Genomic DNA, 23,281 nt, shown 5'->3' with positions numbered 1-23,281 from the left:
GGTAGAGGAGTATACGATAAGGTCTTTTAAGAGACTCTGGGATAGGTACATGGAGCTTGGAAAAATTGATGGCTATGGGTTACCTTAGGTAATTTCTAAGTAAGTACATGTTTGGCACAGCATTGTCAGCTGAAGCAACTGTATTGTGCTGTAGGTTTTCTGTGTTTATGTTTCTATTTGACAGTTCATGGTACAGCTGTCAATATGCCTTGAGTCTGGGGATATCAGCAAACCTGAACTGGAGGGTGTAGTTATATGGAGGCATGAGACCATATGGCTTTGAAACTAAGATTTGAATTTTAAAACCAAGTTATTAATGACAGGCTAATGTAAGTTGTTGAGATTTGTGATTGCAGAAATGTTCATAGTTGGAAAATTTTGGTTGACGGCAAGTGAGCACAATGAAAGATGCATCATTGAAATGTAGCGGAATAGGGAAAGTTCTCTGAACAAAAACACCTGAATTAACAGGGCTGAAAGATTCGAAGGTACTTGGCACGCTTGCCTTTAATAGCCCCAAAACAATGCAACGGGCTGGATGACTGATTTCTAACTGTCATAAGTATTTTCTGTGCTCTTGGACTAACCGGAAGACTGGTGCCACCAGAGGCCATTCGTGAGAAGTTGCTGGAATTTATACAGGCAATATTGTGTTTTATTTGGATTGGACAGTAACACTAACAAGTTGAAGGGAGTATTCATTGTGTGCATTTTGACTTCAATATATCAGTTCATGTTTCCTTTTTATACTGCAATTAATCCTGCAGATCTGAGTGTCTCTTTACAGCAACAAGTTTGAAAATGTCTAAAACAAATGGACCCATTCACACAGTATCTTTTTTTTCTCTAGGGTGAAACGCTTAAACTGTTATGACCATGCTCGCATGGTGTTAGCAGAACGGGCAGTGTATGTGCTTCCAGGAGATCCTGAATGTACTACTATCTCTTCAGATGGCCCAGAAGGAAATTCAATCATTGCTGTGAACTCTGTTGTCAGAAAGGTAACTTCAGTATGGCGATACTGTTCCTAAGGCAGGTAACTAATCACAAGTATGGTTCCTCCTTAAGGAGGGCATGATGGCTTTTGCCAGATGGTTAAGACGGAAATAGTACATTATGATGGAAAGGGTAACGATTGTCACACACAACTTGCATTATTGACTTCTAAAAGGGGGCAGATACAGAGAAGATCAGAGGGTTCAAAAGCACAGATCATAAAAGTAGTGTGGTCATTTTAATCAGAAGCTATTCAGTTGGAAGTTAGCCACATTGGAAGATTAAATGTAAGAGGAAAGCAGACAATTAATGACAGGAGCTTGAGGACCACTGTTTCATAGATCCCTAAAGCGCAGATAGGCTGGTAAGAGCGTGTGGCATATTTGCCTTTGTTAGTCAGATCACTGAGAATAACAAATGCTGAGTCATTTTGTAGCCGTATAAAACTTTGGTTAAGCCACAGATGGAATATTGTGTGCAATCCTAGTGGCTGCAAAAAGAATGTTGAGGATCTGGAGAGGGTGCAGAGGGGTTCACCAGCATGTTGCCTGGCTGGGATTATTAATTATAAGGAGAGATTGGGTACAATTCATTTGTTTCTTTCCCTCATATCTGAAGCTTCAGGTTTAACCTGATAGAAGTGTACAATATTATGAGAGGCATAGGATAAGTAAGTGTTTTCTCCCCCAGATGGAAATGTCAAAGTCAGGGGGCCTAAATTTAAGGTGAGAAGGGCGGCATTTAAAAGATTCGAGGCAAACAATTTTATTATGCTTGATGCCTGGACAGGCTACTAGGTAAGGTAGTAGAAGCAGAAAGAATAGTAACATTTCAGGAGATGGAAAGATATAGACAAGTGGAATTAGTTCAAATTGGCATCATCATGACACAGATATCACAGGCCAAATGGTCTGTTGCTATGTTGTACTTTTCTGTAATGCAGACTTGTACGCCATTGTATGCAGTTCAAATACAGAAGCAAGCTGTTCTCACCTGCATCTTAATCAAAGAGCATGGAAACATTGGCAAAGGGAAGATTACTGTTTTGTGCTTTAGAAGGAATGTTTGTGGGATTGGAAGGTTTTTAGTTTGTGAAGCTTTTGCATTGAGTACAGAAGTTATTTCCACATGCGTAGGCAAACAGAATTAGGGACTATCAATAAAAATGGTAAGTAATGAATCCAATATTGAATTAAAGAGTAACTGTAAGTGTAGACTTCATTACAGCAGGAAATAGTTGAGAGGTGAATTGCAGCGATACACCCAAAGTGAGAAAGAAATAGAAGGACAATCACAAACATGAGAAAATCTGCAGATGCTGAAAATCCAATGAATGCACACAAAATGCTGGAGGAACTCGGGCAGGCCAGGCAGAATCTATGGAAAAAAAAGTACAGTCAATGTTTGGAGCTGAGATACTTCATCAGGACTGGATTGAAAAAAAAGTTAGAGTTTGGTGAGGGGAGGAAGAAACACAAGGTGGTAGCTGAAACTGGGAAGTGGGGAGGGATGAAGTAAAGAGGTGGGAAGTTGATTGGTGAAAGAGATACAAGGCTGGAGAGGGGGAATCTGAGAGAGGACAGAAGGCCATGGAGCAAAGGAAAGGGGGAGGAGCACCTGAGGGAGGTGATGGGCAGGTAAGGAGAAAAGGTAAGAAGCAAATGGGAATGGCGAGTGGGGGTGGCATTACTGGAAGTTGGCGAAATCGATGTTCATGCCATCAGGTTCGAGGCTACTCAGATGGAATACAAGGTATTGCTCCTCCAGCCTTAGCGTGGCCTCATCACAACTGGAGAGGAGGCCATGGACTGACATGTCAGAATGGAACTGGGTAGTGGAATTAAAATGGGTGCCCACTGGGAGATCCCGCTTTTTCTGGCGGACAGACTGTAGGTGCTCGGTGAAGTGGTCTCCCAATTTGCATTGGATCGCACAGGTGTACAGGAGGAAGCCATATTGGGAGCACCAGACACAGTATATGACCCCAACAGACTCTCAGATGAAGTGTTGCCTCACCTGGAAGGACTGTTTGGGGCCATGAATGGTAGTGAGGGAGGAGGTGTAAGGACAGGTGTTGCACTTGTTTCGCTTGCAAAGGTACGTGCTAGGAGAGAGATCAGTGGGGAGGGAGATGGACAAGGGAGTGTATAAGGAGTGTGCAGAAAGTGGCGGGGGGGGGGGGGAGAGAAAGATGTGCTTGGTGGTGGAATCCAGTTGGAGATGGCGGAAGTTACAGAGAATTAATGTTCAGTCGACGTTTCAGGCCGAGACCCTTCGTCAGAACTAACAGTTAGTCCTGACGAAGGGTCTCGGCCTGAAACGTCGACTGCACCTCTTCCTAGAGATGCTTCCTGGCCTGCTGCGTTCACCAGCAACTTTTATGTGTGTTGCTTGAATTTCCAGCATCTGCAGAATTCCTGTTGTTTGAGAATTAATGTGCTGGACACAGGCTGGTGTGGTGGTAGGTGAGGATGAGGGCTCTATCCCTGGTGGGGTGGCAGGAGGATAGGGTGAAGGCAGGCATGTATGAAATGGAAGAGGTACGGTTGAGGACAGTGATGGTGTAGGAAGGGAAGCCCCTTTCTTTGAAGAAGGATATGTTGATTGTGTTGGTTGACGAGGGTTGGGAGGGAGGCTCATGTAGAGCATTATTACCAAGACGCACTAACTGGTAATTCTGCACTGAAACATCAGTTTCTTTTCTAGATAATTGAATTCTACATCAAATTAAATAGAAACATAAAATTTTGCATTTTCCTTAAGATTGAGAAGGGTAGGTGTGTTAATTTGTATTAGTGTTGAGGAATGATCAGAAAGTATTAGAAATACCTGAGTTTTGATTGTCACTGTGCCGTGTTTTTAGTTTGCTGCTGTAATGATGAACTGCTTCAGTTTGCCCTTCTATCTTTTAGGTTAAGAGACTCTTTGACAAAGAGATGGTGAAGAAAATCCTGAATAACACGGACAGCCAAGAAGTGGATGCTGTGGGCAAACTCTCTGTTGCTTTGGGTGATGGCTCTGTTATGGTCACCTCATCTGTTTCAGGACTTGGTAGCTCAAAGCTAAGGCTAGGTTCTGATGGCTCAACCCAGATGCCCACTGGAATAAAATACCAGCCTTTAAATGGGATTGTACAGAAAGAATCCATTCTGAGCAATGGCCCTGTCTCTACTCATGGTAACTTGCAAAATCAGCTGGAGGAAAAAGTGCAAGATGGGAACTGGAAGAATATTGGGCAGCCTGCGGTGATTCTTGAAGATTCGTTGGGAAGTCAGGCTGGAAAATTGCAGCTTGTAGAACAGGATGCAGATGATGAAGGTGCTGAGGACACTGATGAAACCAGCTCTATTTCTTCCTCTGCCAGTTCAACTGCATCATCGCAAAGTGGTGGACAAGGACGCAAAAAAAGTATCCCACTTTCTATTAAAAATCTGAAAAAGAAGCACAAGAAGAAAAAAAACAAACCCTCCAGAGAATTCAAACCAGGTGATAGGTGAGATATTGCACTTGACTAAACCAATCAGCAGATCAATCAGTAACACTTGTATACTGGAGCATCACTTCATTTTTCCAGTCATGCATATTTCTCTGTAAATTTTTCTGTAGTACTGAGATCAAGAATCATACGTAGATGGCTAGTGGTGATAGATGATATAGTTCTGGGCATTTGTGTTTCTTGTTTATGGAAATTATTGGTTTTGAATGTGCTGTGATTCCACGTGCTATGTAAGAAGTTAAAGAGCAGGGCCAAAGGAACTGATCTCTGGATTACTTCCAGAGCCAGCCATGTGCTGGTGAATGAGGAACAGGGCCGAGGTACTAATCTCTAGATTACTCATGGTGCCATGTGCTGGTGAGGGAGGAACAGGGCTGAGGGTACTGATCTCTAGGTAACTCAGTGCCATGTGCTGGTGAGGGAGGAACAGGGCCGAGGGTACTGATCTCTAGATTACTCCCGGTGTCATGTGCTGGTGAGAGAGGAACAGGGCCGAGGGTACTGATCCCTAGATTACTCCCGGTGTCATGTGCTGGTGAGTGTGGAACAGGGCCGTGGGTACTGATCCCTAGATTACTCACAGAGCTGTGTGCTGGTGAGTGTGGAACAGGGCCGAGGGTACTGATCTCTAGATTACTCCCGGTGTCATGTGCTGGTGAGGGAGGAACAGGGCCGGGGGTACTGATCTCTAGGTAACTCACAGTGCCATGTGCTGGTGAGTGAGGAACAGGGCCAAGGGTACGGATCTCTAGATTACTCACGGTGCCATGTGAGTTGGGGTTGGGGTTTGGTACATTTCTCCTGCTATTTAAGAAGTTAAGCACAGCTGAGGGTAATGTTCTATAAAATTAACCATGTAGCCAGTGAGCAAGTCTGGTAATCAGGATAGCCAGAGACACAGTAACATCAGGGAAAGAAATACTCAGTTAAAATGTATTTATTTCAATGCTTGAGTTTTAAAGGTAAGGCAGACAAATGCAGAGCATGGATTGATTGAGAGCTGACTGTTGAGGTTGAGAAACATGGCTGGATGAAGGGCAGGAAGGTACTCAATATTCCAAGATACAGATGTGACAGTGTTCTAATTTGTTTTGTATTTCATTTAAATACACAATTTGTCACAGTTCAATGGTTGGTTGTTTCTGACACCTTTTTAACTATTTCCATGTAACTTTGGCTAATTGGGGCAACCGGTTAGTTGAACAATGATCTGGTCCAAATATGTCCCAATTAACCAGAATCCACTGTATATGTCACAAACAATAGAGGTTCCAGAACAGATCCCATAAGACCATAAGACAAAGGAGCAGAAGTAGGCCATTCGGCCCATCGAGTCTGCTCTGCCATTTTATCATGAGCTGATCCATTTTCTCCTATTTAGTCCCACTCCCCTGCCTTCTCACCATAACCTTTGATGCCCTGGCTACTCAGATACCTATCAATCTCTGCCTTAAATACACCCAATGACTTGGCCTCCACTGCTGCCCGTGGCAACGAATTCCATAGATTCACCACCCTCTGACTAAAAAAATTTCTTCGCATTTCTGTTCTGAAAGGGCGCCCTTCAATCCTTAAGTCATGCCCTCTCGTACTAGACTCCCCCATCATGGGAAACAACTTTGCCACATCCACTCTGTCCATGCCTTTTAACATTCAAAATGTTTCTATGAGGTCTCCCCTCATTCTTCTAAACTCCAAGAAATACAGTCCAAGAGCGGACAAATGTTCCTCATATGTTAACCCTCTCATTCCCGGAATTATTCTCTGTACCCTCTCCAACGTCAGCACATCCTTTCTTAAATAAGGAGACCAAAACTGCCCACAGTACTCCAAGTGAGGTCTCACCAGTGCCTTATAGAGCCTCAACATCACATCCCTGCTCCTATACTCTATTCCTCTAGAAATGAATGCCAACATTGCATTCGCCTTCTTCACTACTGACTCAACCTGGAGCTTAACTTTAAGGGTATCCTGTACGAGGACTCCCAAGTCCCATTGCATCTCGGAACTTTGAATTCTTTCCCCATTTAAATAATAGTCTGCCCGTTTATTTTTTCTGCCAAAGTGCATAACGATACACTTTCCAACATTGTGCTTCATTTGCCACTTCTCTGCCCATTCTTCCAATCTATCCAAGTCTCTCTGCAGACTGTCCGTTTCCTCAGCACTACCGGCCCCTCCACCTATCTTCGTATTGTCAGCAAACTTAGCCACAAAGCCATCTATTCCATAATCTAAATCATTGATGTACAATTTAATAAGAAGCGGCCCCAACACTGATCCCTGCGGAACACCACTGGTAACCGGCAGCCAACCAGAATAGGATCCCTTTATTCCCACTCTCTGTTTCCTGCCAATCAGCCAATGCTCTATCCACGTATGTAACTTTCCCGTAATTCCATGGGCTCTTATCTTGTTAAGCAGCCTCATGTGTGGCACCTTGTCAAAGGCCTTCTGAAAATCCAAATATACAACATCCACTGCATCTCCCTTGTCTAGCCTACTGGTAATTTCCTCAAAAAATTGTAATAGGTTTGTCAGGCAGGATTTTCCTTTAAGGAAACCATGCTGAGTTTTGCCTATCTTGTTATATGCGTCCAGGTACTCTGTAACCTCATCCTTGACAATCGACTCCCAACAACTTCCCAACCACCGATGTCAAGCTAACAGGTCTATAATTTCCTTTTTGCTTCCTTGCCCCCTTCTTAAATAGCGGAGTGATATTTGCAATCTTCCAGTCCTCTGGAACCATGCCAGAATCGATCGACTTTTGAAAGATCATCGCTAATGCCTCCGCAATCTCCACAGCTACTTCCTTCAGAACATGAGGGTTCATTCCAACTGGCCCGGGAGGTTTATCTACCCTTAGACTATTCAGCTTCCTGAGTACTTTCTCTGTTGTAATTGTGACTGCGCAAGCTTTCTTCCCTGCCACCCTCGAGTGTCCGATATACCGCTGATGTCTTCCTCAGTGAAGACTGATGCAAAATACTCGTTCAGTTCCTCCGCTGTCTCCTTATCTCCCATTACAATTTCTCCAGCATCCTTTCCTGGCGGTCCTATATCTACTCTCACCTGTCTTTTACTCTCTATATTGAAAAAGCTTTTAGTATCCTCTTTGATATTATTTGCTAGCTTCCTTTCATAGTTCATCTTTTCCCTCTTAAAGACCACCTTAGTTTCCCTCTGTAAGCTTTTAAAAACTTCTTAATCCTCTGTCTTCCCTCTAAGTTTTGCTTCCTTGTATGGCCTCTCCTTTGCTTTAACTTTGGCTTTGACTTCTCTTGTCAGCCACGGTTCCATCCTTTTTCCATTCGAAAATTTCTTCTTTTTTGGAATATACATCCTTGCACCTTCCTCACTTCTTGCATAAACTCCAGCCACTGCTGCTCTGCCACCCTTCCCGCCAGTGTCCTTTTCCAGTCTACTTTGGCCAGTTCCTGTCTCATGCCACTGTAATTTCCTTTACCCCACTGAAATACCGACACATCGGATTTTGGCTTCTCTTTCTCAAATTTCACAGTGAACTAAATCATGTTATGATCACTGTCTCCTAAGGGTTCCTTCACCTCAATCTCTCCAATCACCTCTGGTTCATTACACAATACCCAATCCAGTACAGCCATTCCCCTAGTGGGCTCAACAACAAGCTGTTCTAAAAAGCCATCTCGTAGACATTCTACAAATTCTCTCTTGAGATCCAGTGCCGACCTAATTTTCCCAATCCACTCGCATGTTAAAATCCCCCAACAATTATCATAACACTGCCCTCCTGAGAAGCCTTTTCTATTTCCTGTTGTAATTTGTAGTCCAAGTCACTACAGCTGTTAGGAGGCCTGTATATAACTGCCATCAGTGTCCTTTTATCCCTGCAATTTCTTAGCTCAACATATAAAGATTCTGCACCTTCCGATCCTATGTCACCTCTTTCTAATGATTTAATATCATTTCATACCAATAAAGCCATGCCTCCCTCTCTGCCTACCTGCCTATCCTTCCGATACACCGTGTACCCTTGGACATTCAGCTCCCAGATACATGCATCCTTTAGCCATGTCTCAGTGATGGCCACAATATCATACCTGCCAATCTGTAGCTGTGCGACAAGATCATCCACCTTATTCCTTATGCTGCGTGCATTTAAGTATAACACTATAAGTCTAGTATTTGGTACTTTTTGCTTTTATTGCACTGCAACTTTATTGCACTGCAACTCATCCCAGTGGCTGCAAATTTGCCCCATCACCTGCCTGTCCTTCCTGACATCTTTACTGCTCACTATCTTAGATTTATTTCTGTTTTCCCCCTCCTCCGCTCTATCATTCCGGTTCCCATCTGTCTGCCAAATTAGTTTAAACCTTCCCTAACAGCTCTATTAAACCTTCCCACCAGGATATTGGTCCCCTTTGTGTTCAGGAGTAACCCATTCTTTTTGAACAGGTCATACTTCCCCCAGAAGAGATCCCAATGATCCAAAAATCTGTTGCCCTGCCCCCTACACCAGTCTCTCAGCCACGCATTCATCTGCCTGATCCTACTATTCTTGCCTTCGCTAGCATGAGGCACAGGTAGCAATTCTGAGATTACTGTCCTGGAAGTCCTGCTTCTCAGCTTCCTTCCTAACTCCCGGAAATCTCTCTTCAGGACCTCCTCCCTTTTCCTATCTATGTCATTGGTACCAACATGTACCAAGACAGCTGGCTGCTCGCCCTCTCCCTTCAGAATATTCTGGACCCGATCGGAGACATCCTGTACCCTGGCACCTGGGAGGCAACACACCATGCGGGTGTCTCTGTCAGTCTCACAGAATCTCCTGTCTGTTCCCCTGACTGTGGAATCCCCTATGACTACCGCATTCCTCTTCTCCCTCCTTCCCTCCTGCACAACAGCGCCAGGCTCAGTGCCAGAGACACCCAGCTCCCTGAACTCACTTTGCAGAACCTTGTCACTTTTTTACCTACATCATTAGTACCTTTGTAGACCACAACCTCTGGCTGTTCACCCTCCCACTTAAGATTGCTGAAGACTGGATCCGATATATCTTGGACCTAGGCACCTGAGAGGAAATGTACCATCCAGGAATCTCATTCTTACCCACAGAACCTCTCTTCTATTCCCCTAACTAATAAATTCCCTCTCACAACAGCTTGTCTCTTCTTCTTCTCCACCCCGCCCCCACACTTCCCTTCTGAATCAGAGTCAGACTGAGTGCCAGAGACCTGACTGCTGTGATTTTCCTCTGCTAGGTCATATATTCCCCCCCATCCCCACCAAAACAGTTTCCAAAGTGATTACCTGTTGTTGTGTGGATTGGCCGTAGGGGTACTCTGCTCTGGCCATTTAACCCCTTCCCCCTTCCTGATTGTCACTCATTTTCTTGTGTACTACACCTTGGGTGTAACTACTTCTCTATATGTACGATCTATTTACCCCCTTAGTCTCCTGAATGATCCAGAGTCCAGTTCTAGCTCCAACTCCTTAGCATGGAGTGTTAGGACTTCTGTATGGGAAAGCGAATGTGAAATCCAGATGAACTTTTAATTGTGGGCATACTGCAAAAGTTGCTTTGCTTTTCTGTGAACAGTGCTGTACAAAATCCAGGGATTTCAGTGGAGTTGGTGAGAAGAATGAAGAACCAGGGACATGTGGTCAGTAAATAATTCGGTGACATGAGGGAGGTTCTTTGTAGAACGTGAGTGATTCGGGCCTGGGTTGCACTTGTAGTTCTGGATTGTGGCAGGCATAATCTACTAGGCTGATTTCTGTGATGAGTGTTCTGCAGAGATCCATACTGGGATCTCTGCTGTTTATGATGTACAGGAAACAGTAGGACTGAGATCAGTTTTGGCTTTTTGTTCTTGGAGCAATGGAGGATGAGAGGTGACCTGATAGAGGTGAATAAGATGTTGAGAGGTGTGATTGTGTGGCTAGCCAGAGGCTTTTTCCAAGGGCTGAAATGGCTAACACAAGGGGGCATAGTTTTAAAGTGCTTGAAAGTAAGTACGGGTGGATGTCAATGAAAAGCTTTCATACAGAGTGGTGGGTGTGTGGAATGCATTGCTGACGACGGTGGTGGAGACAGATATGATATGGTCTTTTAAAAGACTCTTAGGCACATGGAGCTTAGAAAAATAGAGGGCTATGTCATAGGGTAATTCTATGCAGTTTCTAGAGTAGATTATGTGGTCAGCACAACATGTGGGTTGTAGGGCCTGTAATGTGTAGGTTTCTATGTAAAGATGGGTGGAAAAATGGTTGAGGGAGTTTAACCCAGCCAAATGTGAAGTGTTGCATTTTGGGAGATCAATTATGAAGAGACTGTTAATGGCAAGACCCTTAAGTGTTGATGAGCCAGGGGATCTTGTGGTCTGAGACATAGCTCCCTGACAGTGGTGGGTTGATGGGATGATCAGCCACATCTGGAGTATTGCATTCAGTTCTGGTTCTCCCGTTACAGGGAGTATGTCGAGGCTTGGAGAGTATGCAGGAGAGCTATACCAGGATGCTGCCGGGATTAAAGGGCTTTGTGCTATAACAAGAGGTTGGACAAACTTGGGTTGTTTTCTCTGGAGTGGTGGAGACTGAATGGAGATCTGATAGAGGTTTATAAGATTGAGAGACATAGAGTTTTTACTAGCATTGAAATGTTTGATTCCGGAGGGCATACATTGAAGGTGAGGGGGGTTAAATTTGAGGGAGATGAGGGGTAAGTTTATGTCTCCCCCCCCCCCCCCACACAAAGTTGTGGGTGCAAGAAATGAGCTGGCTCTGGTGGTGGTGAAGGAGACAAACACAATCAGGGCATTTGGACATTCTTAAATAAGCAAATGAATGTGCATGAAATGGAGAGCGGGTATTGTGTATAGGTAAGGTCATAGCTCCCTGAAGGTGATTACACAGGTTAATAATGTGGTATCTGCAGTTCCTACACACACGCCAAAAGGCCGAGAAGCGATGAAGTTCATTAGAACATTCAGATCCATGTACGTTTGTACATATCTAAATCTTTTAAACATTGCAATTGTACCCCACATTTGGCTGGAGTTTCTCAGTCCTGATGAAGAATCTCGGCTTGAAAATTGATATCTGTAATAACTAAGCTACATTACAAGCAGATTCCAGCACCAGCCCCTGCAGTGTACCAGTCAATGAATATTTTGAGTTAGGAAAAACAGACATCAGCCACTAACTACCCCCTGCCCCGTCATCCAGCCAATATGGTTGCAGTTCACCAGCAACCCTCAGACTCTTTATGCCTTCAATTTAATGAGTTCACATCGGGAATATCTGAACATAGTCCAGTAGAGAATGGGTGAGGAAGTGAGACTAGCTGAATTGATCCTGTATAGAATGGGTGCAAACTGATGGATCAGAGTGCTTCCTTGGTGAGTTTCAAGGGCAGTTGAGATTTCATGTTGCTGAGCCTCTAGATACAGAAAGGCCAAGCTGAGGAAATCAGTGAACCAGATTTTTTCTACAATCTGGTCATTTCATGTTACTGATTTTAGTTTTTTAATTATTTAATTGTCCCTGTTGAATGAGGGTATTGGGATTGTTAATCTGTACATCTGGATCAGTAGCTCAGTAACAGTATTTTTTCTCTACCCCTTGTTGAATTTGATTTCCCAAAACACAGCTGCAAGACAGCTAGAGTGAGAATGGCATATGAAATATTTTGGTAGAGAAGAACCTAAATAAAGTGAAGTGAGGTAACTATTATTTGGATACATACTCAACACTAAAGGCATTATCACTGTAGTGGGTTATAAACTAGCCTTGTTCTCTTGGAATTGCCTAAGTAGTGCTATGCTTTGGGTGCTACCTTTTGGCTGATGCTTTGACTTTCTTATAATTTGCCTATCTCAACTTTTTAACACTCTCTTTTCCTCACTCCTCTGTAACTTTGAGAAAGTAATTTATAAATTCTAATGTTCATTTCTTTCCTAGAATTGCTGTGGAGATTCTGAAAACCAGCACCAGTGTGGATGTGATGTGGCAGGATGGTATAGTAGAGAAAAATATTCGTTCCAATGACCTACTGCCAGTCCATCATGTGGATAATAATGAATTCTGCCCTGGAGATTTTGTGCTGGACAAGCGTGGTAAATGATTTTGTGCAATCTTAATTCAAAGAAATGATTAGTAGCAGGGCAGAAAATGCAAGAGAATATATTTGTTTGAGGACACGTTTGGTTTCAGTTGTAGGTGCCAACCACACTTGAGTTCAGTGTGTATTGGCAGTGCTGAAGGTGAGCTCTATAGGTCAAGGATAGATGGCAAAGAAATAATTTGTTGTCCAAGTTTAGAACTCTATCACATGGTTTTATAGAGACACAGTGGTGCACACACGACAGGGTGGTTGGGGGTTATGGGCTCTGAAGGATGGTGGGGGGGCAACGAGAGAGAGGGGCTTTGAAGACGTGGAGTGGACAGAAAAATTGGGTACACAAAAGTTGTAAGGTATTAATTCGAAAATGTCAAATCCTAAGATAGTCTAGGGTTATAATCCAATAGGTAAAGGAGAACAGTTATTGAAGTGTACTCTGGAGAATTTTGACTGGTAAATTTTCTGACTGGTATATTCGTGCCCAAAAAGTGGCATCGGTTCCGGCAGTGATCTGTGCCATTTGGAGCCAGTATACTCGGGGCAACATCAGGAAATGGGAACTTTGGTATTGTAGGGTTTAAACACTTATCTACATTGGTCCCTGCTGCCCTCACAGGTTCACATCCCTCCATTCTCTGCACATTCATGTACCTTAAAAGCCTCTTAAACAACTGTTGTATTTGCCTCCACCACCACCCGTGACTGCATATTCCAGCACCAAGTACTGTGTAAAAAAAAACTTGCCCTGCACATCTCATTTCAACTTATCCCTTCTCAAATTAAATGCATACCCTCTAGCATTAGACATGTTGACCTTGAGAAAACAGGTGGATGCCTACTCTATCAATACCTCTCATAAACTTCTATCAGGTCATCTTCTTTCTGTCCTCCACTCCACCCCCCCAAAACACCACCATCAGTCTCTGACACTCTGGGGCAAACACCCAGGTTTGTCTAAACTCTGCTGGTAACACATGCCTTGTAATCTGTGCAGCATCCCCGTAAACCTCTTCTGTACCATCTAAAGACTCTGCATTCTTCCTATATTGGGACAAGCATTATTAAATGCAATACTCTAAATTTGTCCTAACTAGAATTTTATAAAGCTGCAGCATATCTTCCTAACTTGTAGCTCAGCCTTGACTAATAAAGACAATCATGCTGTCTGCATTCTTTACCACTCTGTCAACTTATGCAGCCACTTTCAGGAATGTGCAGACTTGGATGCCCAAGATCGTGCTGTACACACTTACTGTTAAAGGTCTGTCATTAACAGTGCTATTTTTCTGCCCATATCTGTGACTGACTTCTATCCTGCTCTGTCCTATGGCCATCTTCAAAACTATCCTGGCTGTCACTGATCTTTGTATCATCTGCAAACTTACCAACCCATCCAACTTCATTTTCATGCAAGTTCTTTATGTGTATATATACACAACAGATCCCTGCTGGTCACTAGCCACAGACCTCCAGCCAGGATAAGTCCCATCAACCACCATGTTCTGTTTTCTATGAGTAACTCAGTTCTGAATCCAAATGGCTAAGTCTTCGTGGATTTCATACACCTCAACCTTCTGGATGAGCCTCCCATGTAGGACCCTGTCAAATGCCTTTTAAAATTCATGTAGACTATATCCACAGCTCTACCTTCATCACTTTTATCACCTCAATAAAACTCAGTCATGTTAGTAAGACATAACTTGCCCCACACAAACCCATGCTGACTGCACCAAGTTAGGCATGATTTTCCAAAAGCTCATTAATGACGTCCCTAAGAATCCCCTCCAATAGTTTCCTCCTCAATAACATGAGACTCACCTGTCTATAATTTCCAAGATTATTGGCATTTTCATTGAATAGACCATAAGACATAGGAGCAGAATTAGGCCCATTGAGTCACCACCGACTCAGCCTGCAAGCTAACCTTTAGGATGTTCTGCACAAGGACTCCCAAGTCCCTTCGCATCTCAGGTTTTTGGATTTTCTCTCTGTTCAGAAAGTAGTTTGCACATTTATTTCTACTGCCAAAGTACATGACCATGCATCTTCCAACATTGTCTTTCATTTGCCACTTTCTTGCCTATGCTCCTAATCTTAAGTAATTCTGCAGCCTTCCTGTTTCCTCAACACTACCTGCCCCTCCACCAATCTTCATACCATCTGCAAACTTGGCAACAAAGCTGTCTATTCCATCATCCAAATCATTGATATACAGCATAGAAAGAAACAGTCCCAACATCGACTCCTGCAGAACACCACTAGTCACTGGCAACCAACTAGAAAAGGATCTTTTTATTTCCACTCGCCTCCTACCAATTAGTCAATGCCCTAACCATGCCAGTAACTTTTCTATAATACCGTGGGCTCTCAACTTGGTAAGCAGCCTCATGTGTGGCACCTTATCAAAGTCCTTCCGAAAATCCAAGTATACAACATCCACTGCATCCCCTTTATCTATCCTACTTGTAATCTCCTCAAAGAATTCTAACAGGTTTGTCAGGCAAGATTTTCCCTTAGGAAACCATGCTGTCCCATCTTGTCCTGTGTCACCAGTTACTCCGTAACCTCATTCTTAACAACTGACTCCGACATCTTCCCAGCCACAGAGGTCAGGCTAACTGGTCTATAATTTCCTTTCTGCTGCCTGCCTCCTTTCTTAAAGAGTGGAGTGACATTTGTAAATATGGAACAACATTAGCTGCTCACCTGTTCTGGGACTTCACTGTGGCTATCTCGGTCAAACCCCAGCAATCTAATTTCTTTACTGTCAATAACCTGGGGTAGATTACATCAGACTCCAGAGACATCCATCTTAATGTTTTATAGGTAACCCCACAGTATTTCTTTATCTCAAAATGCCCTGGTGGGCTAGCATGCTTCACACTGATCTTCACATACTCCACATCCTTGGTGAATACTAATACAAATGTTGCACACACCCTCTGCCTCCAAGCATGTGCTCCCTCCATTATTCCTGAATGGTCCTGCTCCCTAGTTATCGTCTTGCTCTTAATGAACTTGCAGAGTGCCTTGGAATTTTCTTTAATCCTCCTTGCCTTTGCTGCTGAAATCTCAGTAAAGGGAGTTGTAGTTGAAGAACTGGAAAAGCTTGATGTGGATAAATCATCTGCTCCAGATGGGATGGGTTGTTGAGAGAAATAGACTTTCAAATTGCAGTGGTCTTGTCCGTAAATTTTCAAAACATTTATAGACCCAGGGGTGTACATGAGGATTAGAGAAATGCAAGTATAACCATATTCAATACCATAATTTCTCTGCAACTGTAGGTCACTAAAGTTAACATCAGCAGAGCAGAAACTTTTAGAAATGATGATGGGAGTAAAATTAGAAATTTCTTGGGACAATGTGCAATATATTGTGTATTTCTTTAGTATAAATGATGTGTAATTGCTTTATGGAGCGGAGGTTATATGAAGTTAATGTGTATTGGGCGTTCACAAGGTGCTTTGTAACATACTACAATGTTAGCTTATCATTGATTATGAAACCCATGGAATTATAAAGTGGCTGAGTGGTTTGTACCTGCTGCTTCTTAGGTCAACATGTCACATTTCTGGATTAAATTCAAAAGGTCAGATTTTGTCTGACTAGATCATGTAAAAACTGGAGTGGTTAGGAGCAGCACAGGAGGATGTCTCAACATCTGATCAATCAGGAAGGGAGCAGACAGGAGCCCTTCACATTGGCAGAAGGGTGAGGAACCAGAGGACAGAATGAAGATGATTGTTAGAAGAATCAATGTGACTTTATTTTTCCTCCCAGGTTAGCGTAGGCTGCTCTGCCATACAGGATAATGGAAACAGATTTTATTGTAGCTTTGACTGAATGCTGAACGAAAATGGCATCTCACTGGATTGTTTACTGGAGCTGTTGGCAGAAAGTTTTAATCAGAATTTTACAATGATAGGGCTCTAATATGAAAGTGGAAGGGTTAGGGTAATGTGAAAGTGAGACATGTGGAATGAAGGGAAGTAAAGGTTTTTTATTTTATTGCAATAATGTAGATTAAAAATATATAGAAGAAAGTTAATTTGGCTGGAGGCAAAAAATGCAAGGAAATGCATTGATTGCCATGGTAGCATAGTTATTAGTGTGGCACTATTACAGCTCGGGGTGCTGGAGTTTGGAATTCAATTCCAGTGTCCTCTGTAAGGAGTCTCGGTACATCCTTTGCATGGAATGTGTGGGTTTTCCCCGGTGCTTCAATTTCCTCCCACAGTCCAAAATGTACCGAGTAGATTATTTGGTCATTTGTAAATTGTCTAGTGGTTGGATTAGTGGTTAATCAGGGTTGTTGGACATTGCTGGGCCACATGGGTTGAAAGGCTGGAAGGGTCTTTTCTGTGCTGTGTCTCAATAAATAAGAAAGGGAGGAGTAGTAGCCACATTAACAGGATATGATCAACACATTTGGGGGCATGTAAAAGGAGCAATGAAATTATTGTTGCTTTGGTGCTAGGGGTTAAATGGGCAGAATTTAAGTGTGCATGGGAAGTTGAAGTAATTAATATGTGGAGCACCATTCTGGGGAAGAGGCATCACTGACCTAAGGAAATGAAGCCAGGCAAGTGGTTGACGTATTTGTAGGGGAGAGCTTGGGCACCTGTGACCATAACTAGTTTCAAGATGGTGATTAAACCTAGGACGGGTCCTCAAGTGAAAGTTGTAAAGACTGAGGGTGTTGGGGTTTATTTTGATGTCATAAGACAGGAACTCGCAGAAGCTGATTGCGTGAGACTGTTTGCAAGCAAAAGGATGTGTGACAAGTGTGAGTCTTTTAAAAGTGAGCTCAGGACCAGCAAGTTCCTGTTAGAGTGAAGGGCAAGGCTGCACAATTAGGGAACCTTGGTTGATGAGGGATTTTGAGAATCTCTTCAGGAAAAGAGTAGCAGGTTTAAGCAATGAGTCCCTTGAAATATGTAGGAAATTGGAAGTGAGAGAAAGGCTCTATGAGCTATCCCGCACAGTGCTGGAGGAACTCAGCAGGTCAGGCGGCATCTATGGAGGGAAATAAACAGTCAACATTTTGAGCCAAGCCCCTACATTGGGCCTGAGGAAACTCCGCCAGATGTGGTGGAGGTGGGTACATTTGCAAGGTTTATAAGACATTTAAATAGAAACATAGAAAATCTATAGCACAATACAGGCCCTTTGGCCCACAATACTGTGCCGAAAATGTATGTACTTTAGAAATTACCTAGGGTTACCCATAGCCCTCTATTTTCTAAGCTCCATGTACCTATCTAGGAGTCTGTTTTTTAAAAAACAAACCCTATCATATCCGCCTCCACCACCGTCGCTGGCAGCCCATTCCAGCTCTTTTATACCACACAGATATGGAAAATTCCACTCAAACTTTTGAGGTGAGAGTTAACCTACATGATTCTTATTCAAATAATGCAAACCAAAGAAACTTCTGGAGCTTTCCAGAATTTGTATAGCCCCCAGGGCAGGGATTCCCAACCATTTTCATTCAATAGACCCCTACCATTAACCGAGGGGTCCATGCACTAGGGAACAGACTGAACTTGCAAATGTATATTGTGACCGCTAAGGAAGCATATTAATCTGTTGAATAAAAGTAATTATATAAAATACAAGCAAATAATTGTTAAACTGCAAAGAAAATATCAATTAACAGTCTAATTTAAGAATTAAACAGTGAGATCCAAAAATCCCAAGAAAGTCACCTCCGGTCCTCAATCTCCAGTCCCTGGCTCAGACTTGCAGACATCAAACCTCTGATTTCCAGTCTCCACAACCCAGGTGCCTGATTTCTGCAAGTCTGGACCAGGGACTGGAGGTCACCAAGTTGAGTCGGTGGTAAGGAAAGCAAATGCAATGTTAACATTCATTTTAAGAGGACTAATATGCAAGCAAGGAAGCTTTATAAGGCATTGGTCAGACTGCACTTGGATAATTGTGAGCAGTTTAGGACCTTATCTAAGAGGTGTTGGCATTAGAGAGGGTCCAGAGGATATTTACAATAATGATCCTTCCAGCCAAAATGGCCCCTACATTCAATGCTCCTTCAGTCAGGATCATCTGGGCAGATTGTGAAACCATACATTTCACTATTTCTATGTCTTTTATGTTTGTTTTTGGTCTTGGGTGTGATTCTGTGGGTTGGAGCCTATGATTTGCTGTTTGGAGATTGTGTGGGTGTTCCACGCATTAGGGTTCCACTGCTCTGCAGTCTCCGGGAGACAGAGGCAGCGTGTACAAACGTCATGGTGGGCATGCTGCAGGACTGGCTGTGAGGCAATGTTCAACTCCATTTCCCTAATTAAGGCTTCCATTGTCCACTGATTAAAGCGACAAGATATTGAAGCGTTGAGATGAATGCAGAAGTTTAGGAGTTTCAACGCTCTGCAGTCTTCCAAGAGGATTCCTGGAGAGGGGCAGCGTGCCTGAACTTCACGGCAGTAGGCTGCGAGATGAGGCGTGAGCTGATTAAAGCTTCCGTTGTCCGCCGATTAAAGCGACGAGGGAGATTGAAGCATCGAGGTGAATGCGAAGTGAGCGCTGGCTGCCTGTCTTTTGATCGCTCTGCTGCTGGAGAGGGGAGAGCCTGCTGTTGTGCCTGAAGAAAGTTACCAGAGTTTTTCTGTGTTTTGTATGTGGACTTGGAATATAAAAAAAACTACAAGGCTGGGGGAAAAAAAAGTCTATAGTCTGTGTATTTTGCCTGATTTTTCTCTTTATTTTTGTCTGTAGGGGTGGGGTTTGGGGGTTGATGTGCCTGTTCCATTTTTGTTCATTTTTTGTTGTGTGAAGAATTTCAGAGTGTATACTTTGATAATAAATGAACCTTTAAACTTTTTTGAACCTTTAATGATTCTAGAAATGAAGGTTAATGTTTGAGTTATAGCTCTGGGGCTATATGTGCTGAGTTTAGAAGAATGAGGAAGGCTCATTGAAACTTACCAAGTGCTCAAAGGCTGAGAGAGGATGTTTCCTATAGTGGGTGAGTCTAGGACCAGAAGGGACAGCCTCAGGATAGAGGGCTGTCCACTTAGAACAAATGCAACATCTTGATTTTTACTACTATGTTGTAGGTATTTCATTTTAGCAGTTCTGTAAGGGCAGTCTGTTCTACTTTCAGCCTGTTTGGGTTTGAGCTGAGATAAGAGGCTTTGTTGTTCAGCTTTGGAATGTGGTGTCAGCCAGTCAGAATGGTCGAATTGGGAGAAGGTTCTAGAGGATGCTGGGCGGAAAGATTTTGTAAGGGACCTTGGTGTGTTGAGCTTTCTTTTTGGTGGGAGTTGGGAGAAGACAGGAGGGAAGATGGCTGAGGATGCCATCCCTGTTGCACAAGGTGCTTTGTGCAGGTGAGGGGCTTCAAGGAGGAAGGACCAATACCGCCATGGGAGACCCATTTGTTTGAGATGGATTTCGAGTGATATAGGGAAGGTGGTGTGTACTATCTCGCAGACCAAGGGTCCAGCACGTGAGCTACAAACAAGTTCAAGATGAGCTCCAACTTGTGTGCACATTTGACTGTAATTGTAATGGGCCCTTTTTGATTTTTTTTTCTTTAACTCTTTGGATAAGTTAATGTTCATAAATATACTGTCTTTATAATTGTATGTACTATACAATCTGTTATTTCTTGCTGGCGGGGATGGGAGGGGGTAGTAAATCACACAGCATTTACACAAGCCAGGGTTTGGGTGGGCGAGACAGCCCAACCTCTGGTTTGGCGGGACCAAAGTGCATATACCCTAAACGTACAGAGTCTGAGAAAGGTGGGTTTCTCACCGGGTAGTCCAGTGGCTGTTAGCAAGGGGCTAATGAGCCACATTTCCAGAAACACCCAGTAAAAAGGAGTTTCACAGACATGAGGAATATATTTTGCCAAACGGCAGTGAATCAGTGAAATTAATTGCCACAGTGTCTTCAGCTGCCAAGTCATTGGGTATTTTTAAAGTGGAAGCTGTTAGGTTCTTGATTTGTCAGGTCATCAAAGGTTACGGGCAGAAAGCAGGAGATTGGGGTTGAAACGGATAATAAATCTGCCATGATAAAATGGCGGAGCAGACTTGATGGGCTGAATAGCCTTGTTCTATTATATCTTATGGTCAATAGTGGAAAAGCAATTTTCAAAGAGGGTAAGTAATTGTTCTTGCAGCTTTTTGTGCATAAGAGCAGAGCTAGTAATAGGTAGATTGCTTTTGTGTAGCACTAGCTCCATTACAATCTTAGGAAGAAACAAGGTCAGATGTTAATCTAGAGCCCAGCTAACCTGAGATATCAGTAGAAAACTGGCCTTTTTAATTTCCTAGTACAGTCGGCCCTCCTTAACCGCGAGGGATTGGTTCCGAGACCCCCCCGCGGATACCAAAAAACGTGGATGCTCAAGTCCCTTATTTAACCTGTCTCAGCGTGGGTGGACTTTAGGACCTGGGGTAGCTCCAGACCTTATTTAACCTGTCTCAGTGCTGGTGGACTTTAGGACCCAGAACAGCACAGGACCCACTGCTCGCAGTGTTTCTGTTCCGTTGACTTATAATACCTAATACAATGTAAATTAGATTAGATTCAACTTTGTCATTGTGCCAAGTACAGATACAAAACCAATGAAATGTAGTTAGCATCTGACCAGAAATGCAAAGAATAGTGTTATTTACGAGATAACTGCGAATAAAAAGTAAGTGTTACAGCACACAAATATATAAGTACTGAAGACAGTACAATATGGGTACAATACTGCTTAGTGCTGTGATGTGAGGTTCAGCAGGGTCACAGCCTCAGGGAAGAAGCTCTTCCTGTGCCTGCTGGTGCGGGAGTGGAGGCTCCTGTAGAGCCTACCAGATGAGAGGAGAGTAAAAAGTCCAAGGTTAGGGTGAGATGCATCCTTGATAATGCTTTTCACCCTGCCCTGGCAGCGTTTATGGTAGATGTTCTCAATGGTGGGCAATTGGGTGCTGATAATCCGCTGGGCAGTTTTCACCACACGCTGGAGTGCTTTACGGTCCGATATGGGACAATTGCCATACCACACTGAGATGCAGTTGGTGAGTATGCTCTCAATGGTACAGCGGTAAAAGTCTGTCAATATCCTGGGACAGAGGTGAGCTTGCTTGATGCTCTGCAGGAAATAAAGGCGCTATTGCGCCTTTTTGATCAGGATGGAGGAGTTCAGGGACCAGCTGAGATCCTCGGAAATGTGGACACCAAGGAATTTGAAGTCTAATTCATGCTCCACTAAAGCTCTGTTGATGTAGGTGGGGATGTGAGTGTGGCTCCTAGCATGCCTGAAGTCCACAATGATCTCCTTAGTCTTCTGGGTGTTAAGGGCCAGGTTGTTGTCGGCACGCCATGCGGCCAGGTGCTGGACTTTGTCCCTGTAGGCCGTCTCGTGATCAGGCCAAGCACCGTGGTGTCATCTGCGAATTTGATTATGGAGTTAGAACCATGTACTGGAACGCAGTCATAGGTGAAAAAGGAGTACGGAAGAGGGCTCAGCACACAGCCTTGAGACACGCCGGTGTTCAGGGCGAGAGGAGGAGGAGAGGTTGTCTAACTTGTTATACTGTATTGTTTAGGGAATAATGACAAGAAAAAAAAGTCTGTACATGTTTAGTACAGACGCAACCATCGTAACTCTTCTGGGAAATGCTGATGCTGCCTCGGCATCAGCCGATCCCAGTTCTCCCGTGATCTTTAAGTTCTTGAGGCTGTAGTGCTTTACATCGCCCGCCAGCCAGCCATCCCTAGCACTAACACACGAATTTCAGCTTCTTTCTGCTTTATTGTGCGAATGTTCGATTCGTTCTTACTGACCTTACTGCCCACTTCGGAATGCGACATCCCACTTTTCAAAGAATCTAATATTTCTAATTTCTTGGTGAGAGATACCACTTTACGCTCCCTCTTAGCCTTTGAGGAATTGCTTTGACCATGTAATTGCTTTTTAGGAGCCATTTTTTCACAGAAACAAAGTAGCGAACAAACGAGACACGAGGCGAACAATGCTTGAACGACGAATGCTGGAGAGAGAACTTCCGGGTTTTCCGGAATCGCGGTTGGTTGAATTCGTGCATGCGGAACTCACGGATAAGGAGGACCGACTGTACCTCTAGTAACTCATTTGTGTTCAAAGCCCCAGAAGCAGTACCCAACTGCAAAGCAAACAATACATATAATAATTGAAAGATGATAATGTTTGACTTCTGTGACCTTGACCAAAGCTTTGGTCATTTGGATAAAGGAGTATTATTAAGAATTCAGGTTAAAAGTAGGACTTCAATTTAGTTCCTGTTTTGTACTAACTATTCTTTCCTATAAGCTCAAGGTGCCCAGGAAATTGGTGTGTATGGCGTTGTCCAATCCGTTGACCATTTTGGGCGGACGTGCTCAGTCAAATGGTTCAAACCGAAGGCAAATGGTAATGAGATTGAGGTGAGTAATTTAAAGAACAATTGTATTGAAACTGCAGATTTTTTGCTAATTCATGTCTGTTGGATAAATGGCTGTTAAAGATCTTAAAATTGAGGTTAGGGCATAGGCTGTCTCCTGAAACAGTGTCTAATTTATAGATTAGATTAGATTCAACTTTATTGTCATTGTGCTGACTACAGATACAAAGCTAATGAACTGCAATTAGCATCTGACCAGAAGTGCAAAAGAATAGTATTATTTACAAAATAACTGCGAAT

At 43.3% G+C, this 23,281-nt stretch overlaps 1 protein-coding gene across 3 annotated transcripts in view; it reads left to right on the top strand.

Moving 5' to 3' along the window:
- Positions 1 to 23,281, top strand: part of ube2o (ubiquitin conjugating enzyme E2 O) — a 156,658-nt gene that overhangs the window by 90,982 nt on the left and 42,395 nt on the right. For all 3 annotated transcript variants that reach the window (XM_072242695.1, XM_072242693.1, XM_072242692.1), the window contains exons 8-11: positions 851 to 1,001; positions 3,909 to 4,489; positions 12,440 to 12,594; positions 22,912 to 23,024. In XM_072242695.1, coding sequence (XP_072098796.1) covers positions 851 to 1,001; positions 3,909 to 4,489; positions 12,440 to 12,594; positions 22,912 to 23,024 — 1,000 coding nt within the window. The remainder of the gene's footprint in view (positions 1 to 850; positions 1,002 to 3,908; positions 4,490 to 12,439; positions 12,595 to 22,911; positions 23,025 to 23,281) is intronic.

Source organism: Mobula birostris, chromosome 24 (genome assembly GCF_030028105.1).
Source record: "Mobula birostris isolate sMobBir1 chromosome 24, sMobBir1.hap1, whole genome shotgun sequence".
Lineage (NCBI taxonomy): Eukaryota > Metazoa > Chordata > Chondrichthyes > Myliobatiformes > Myliobatidae > Mobula > Mobula birostris.
This window is presented reverse-complemented; position numbering and strand designations above follow the sequence as displayed.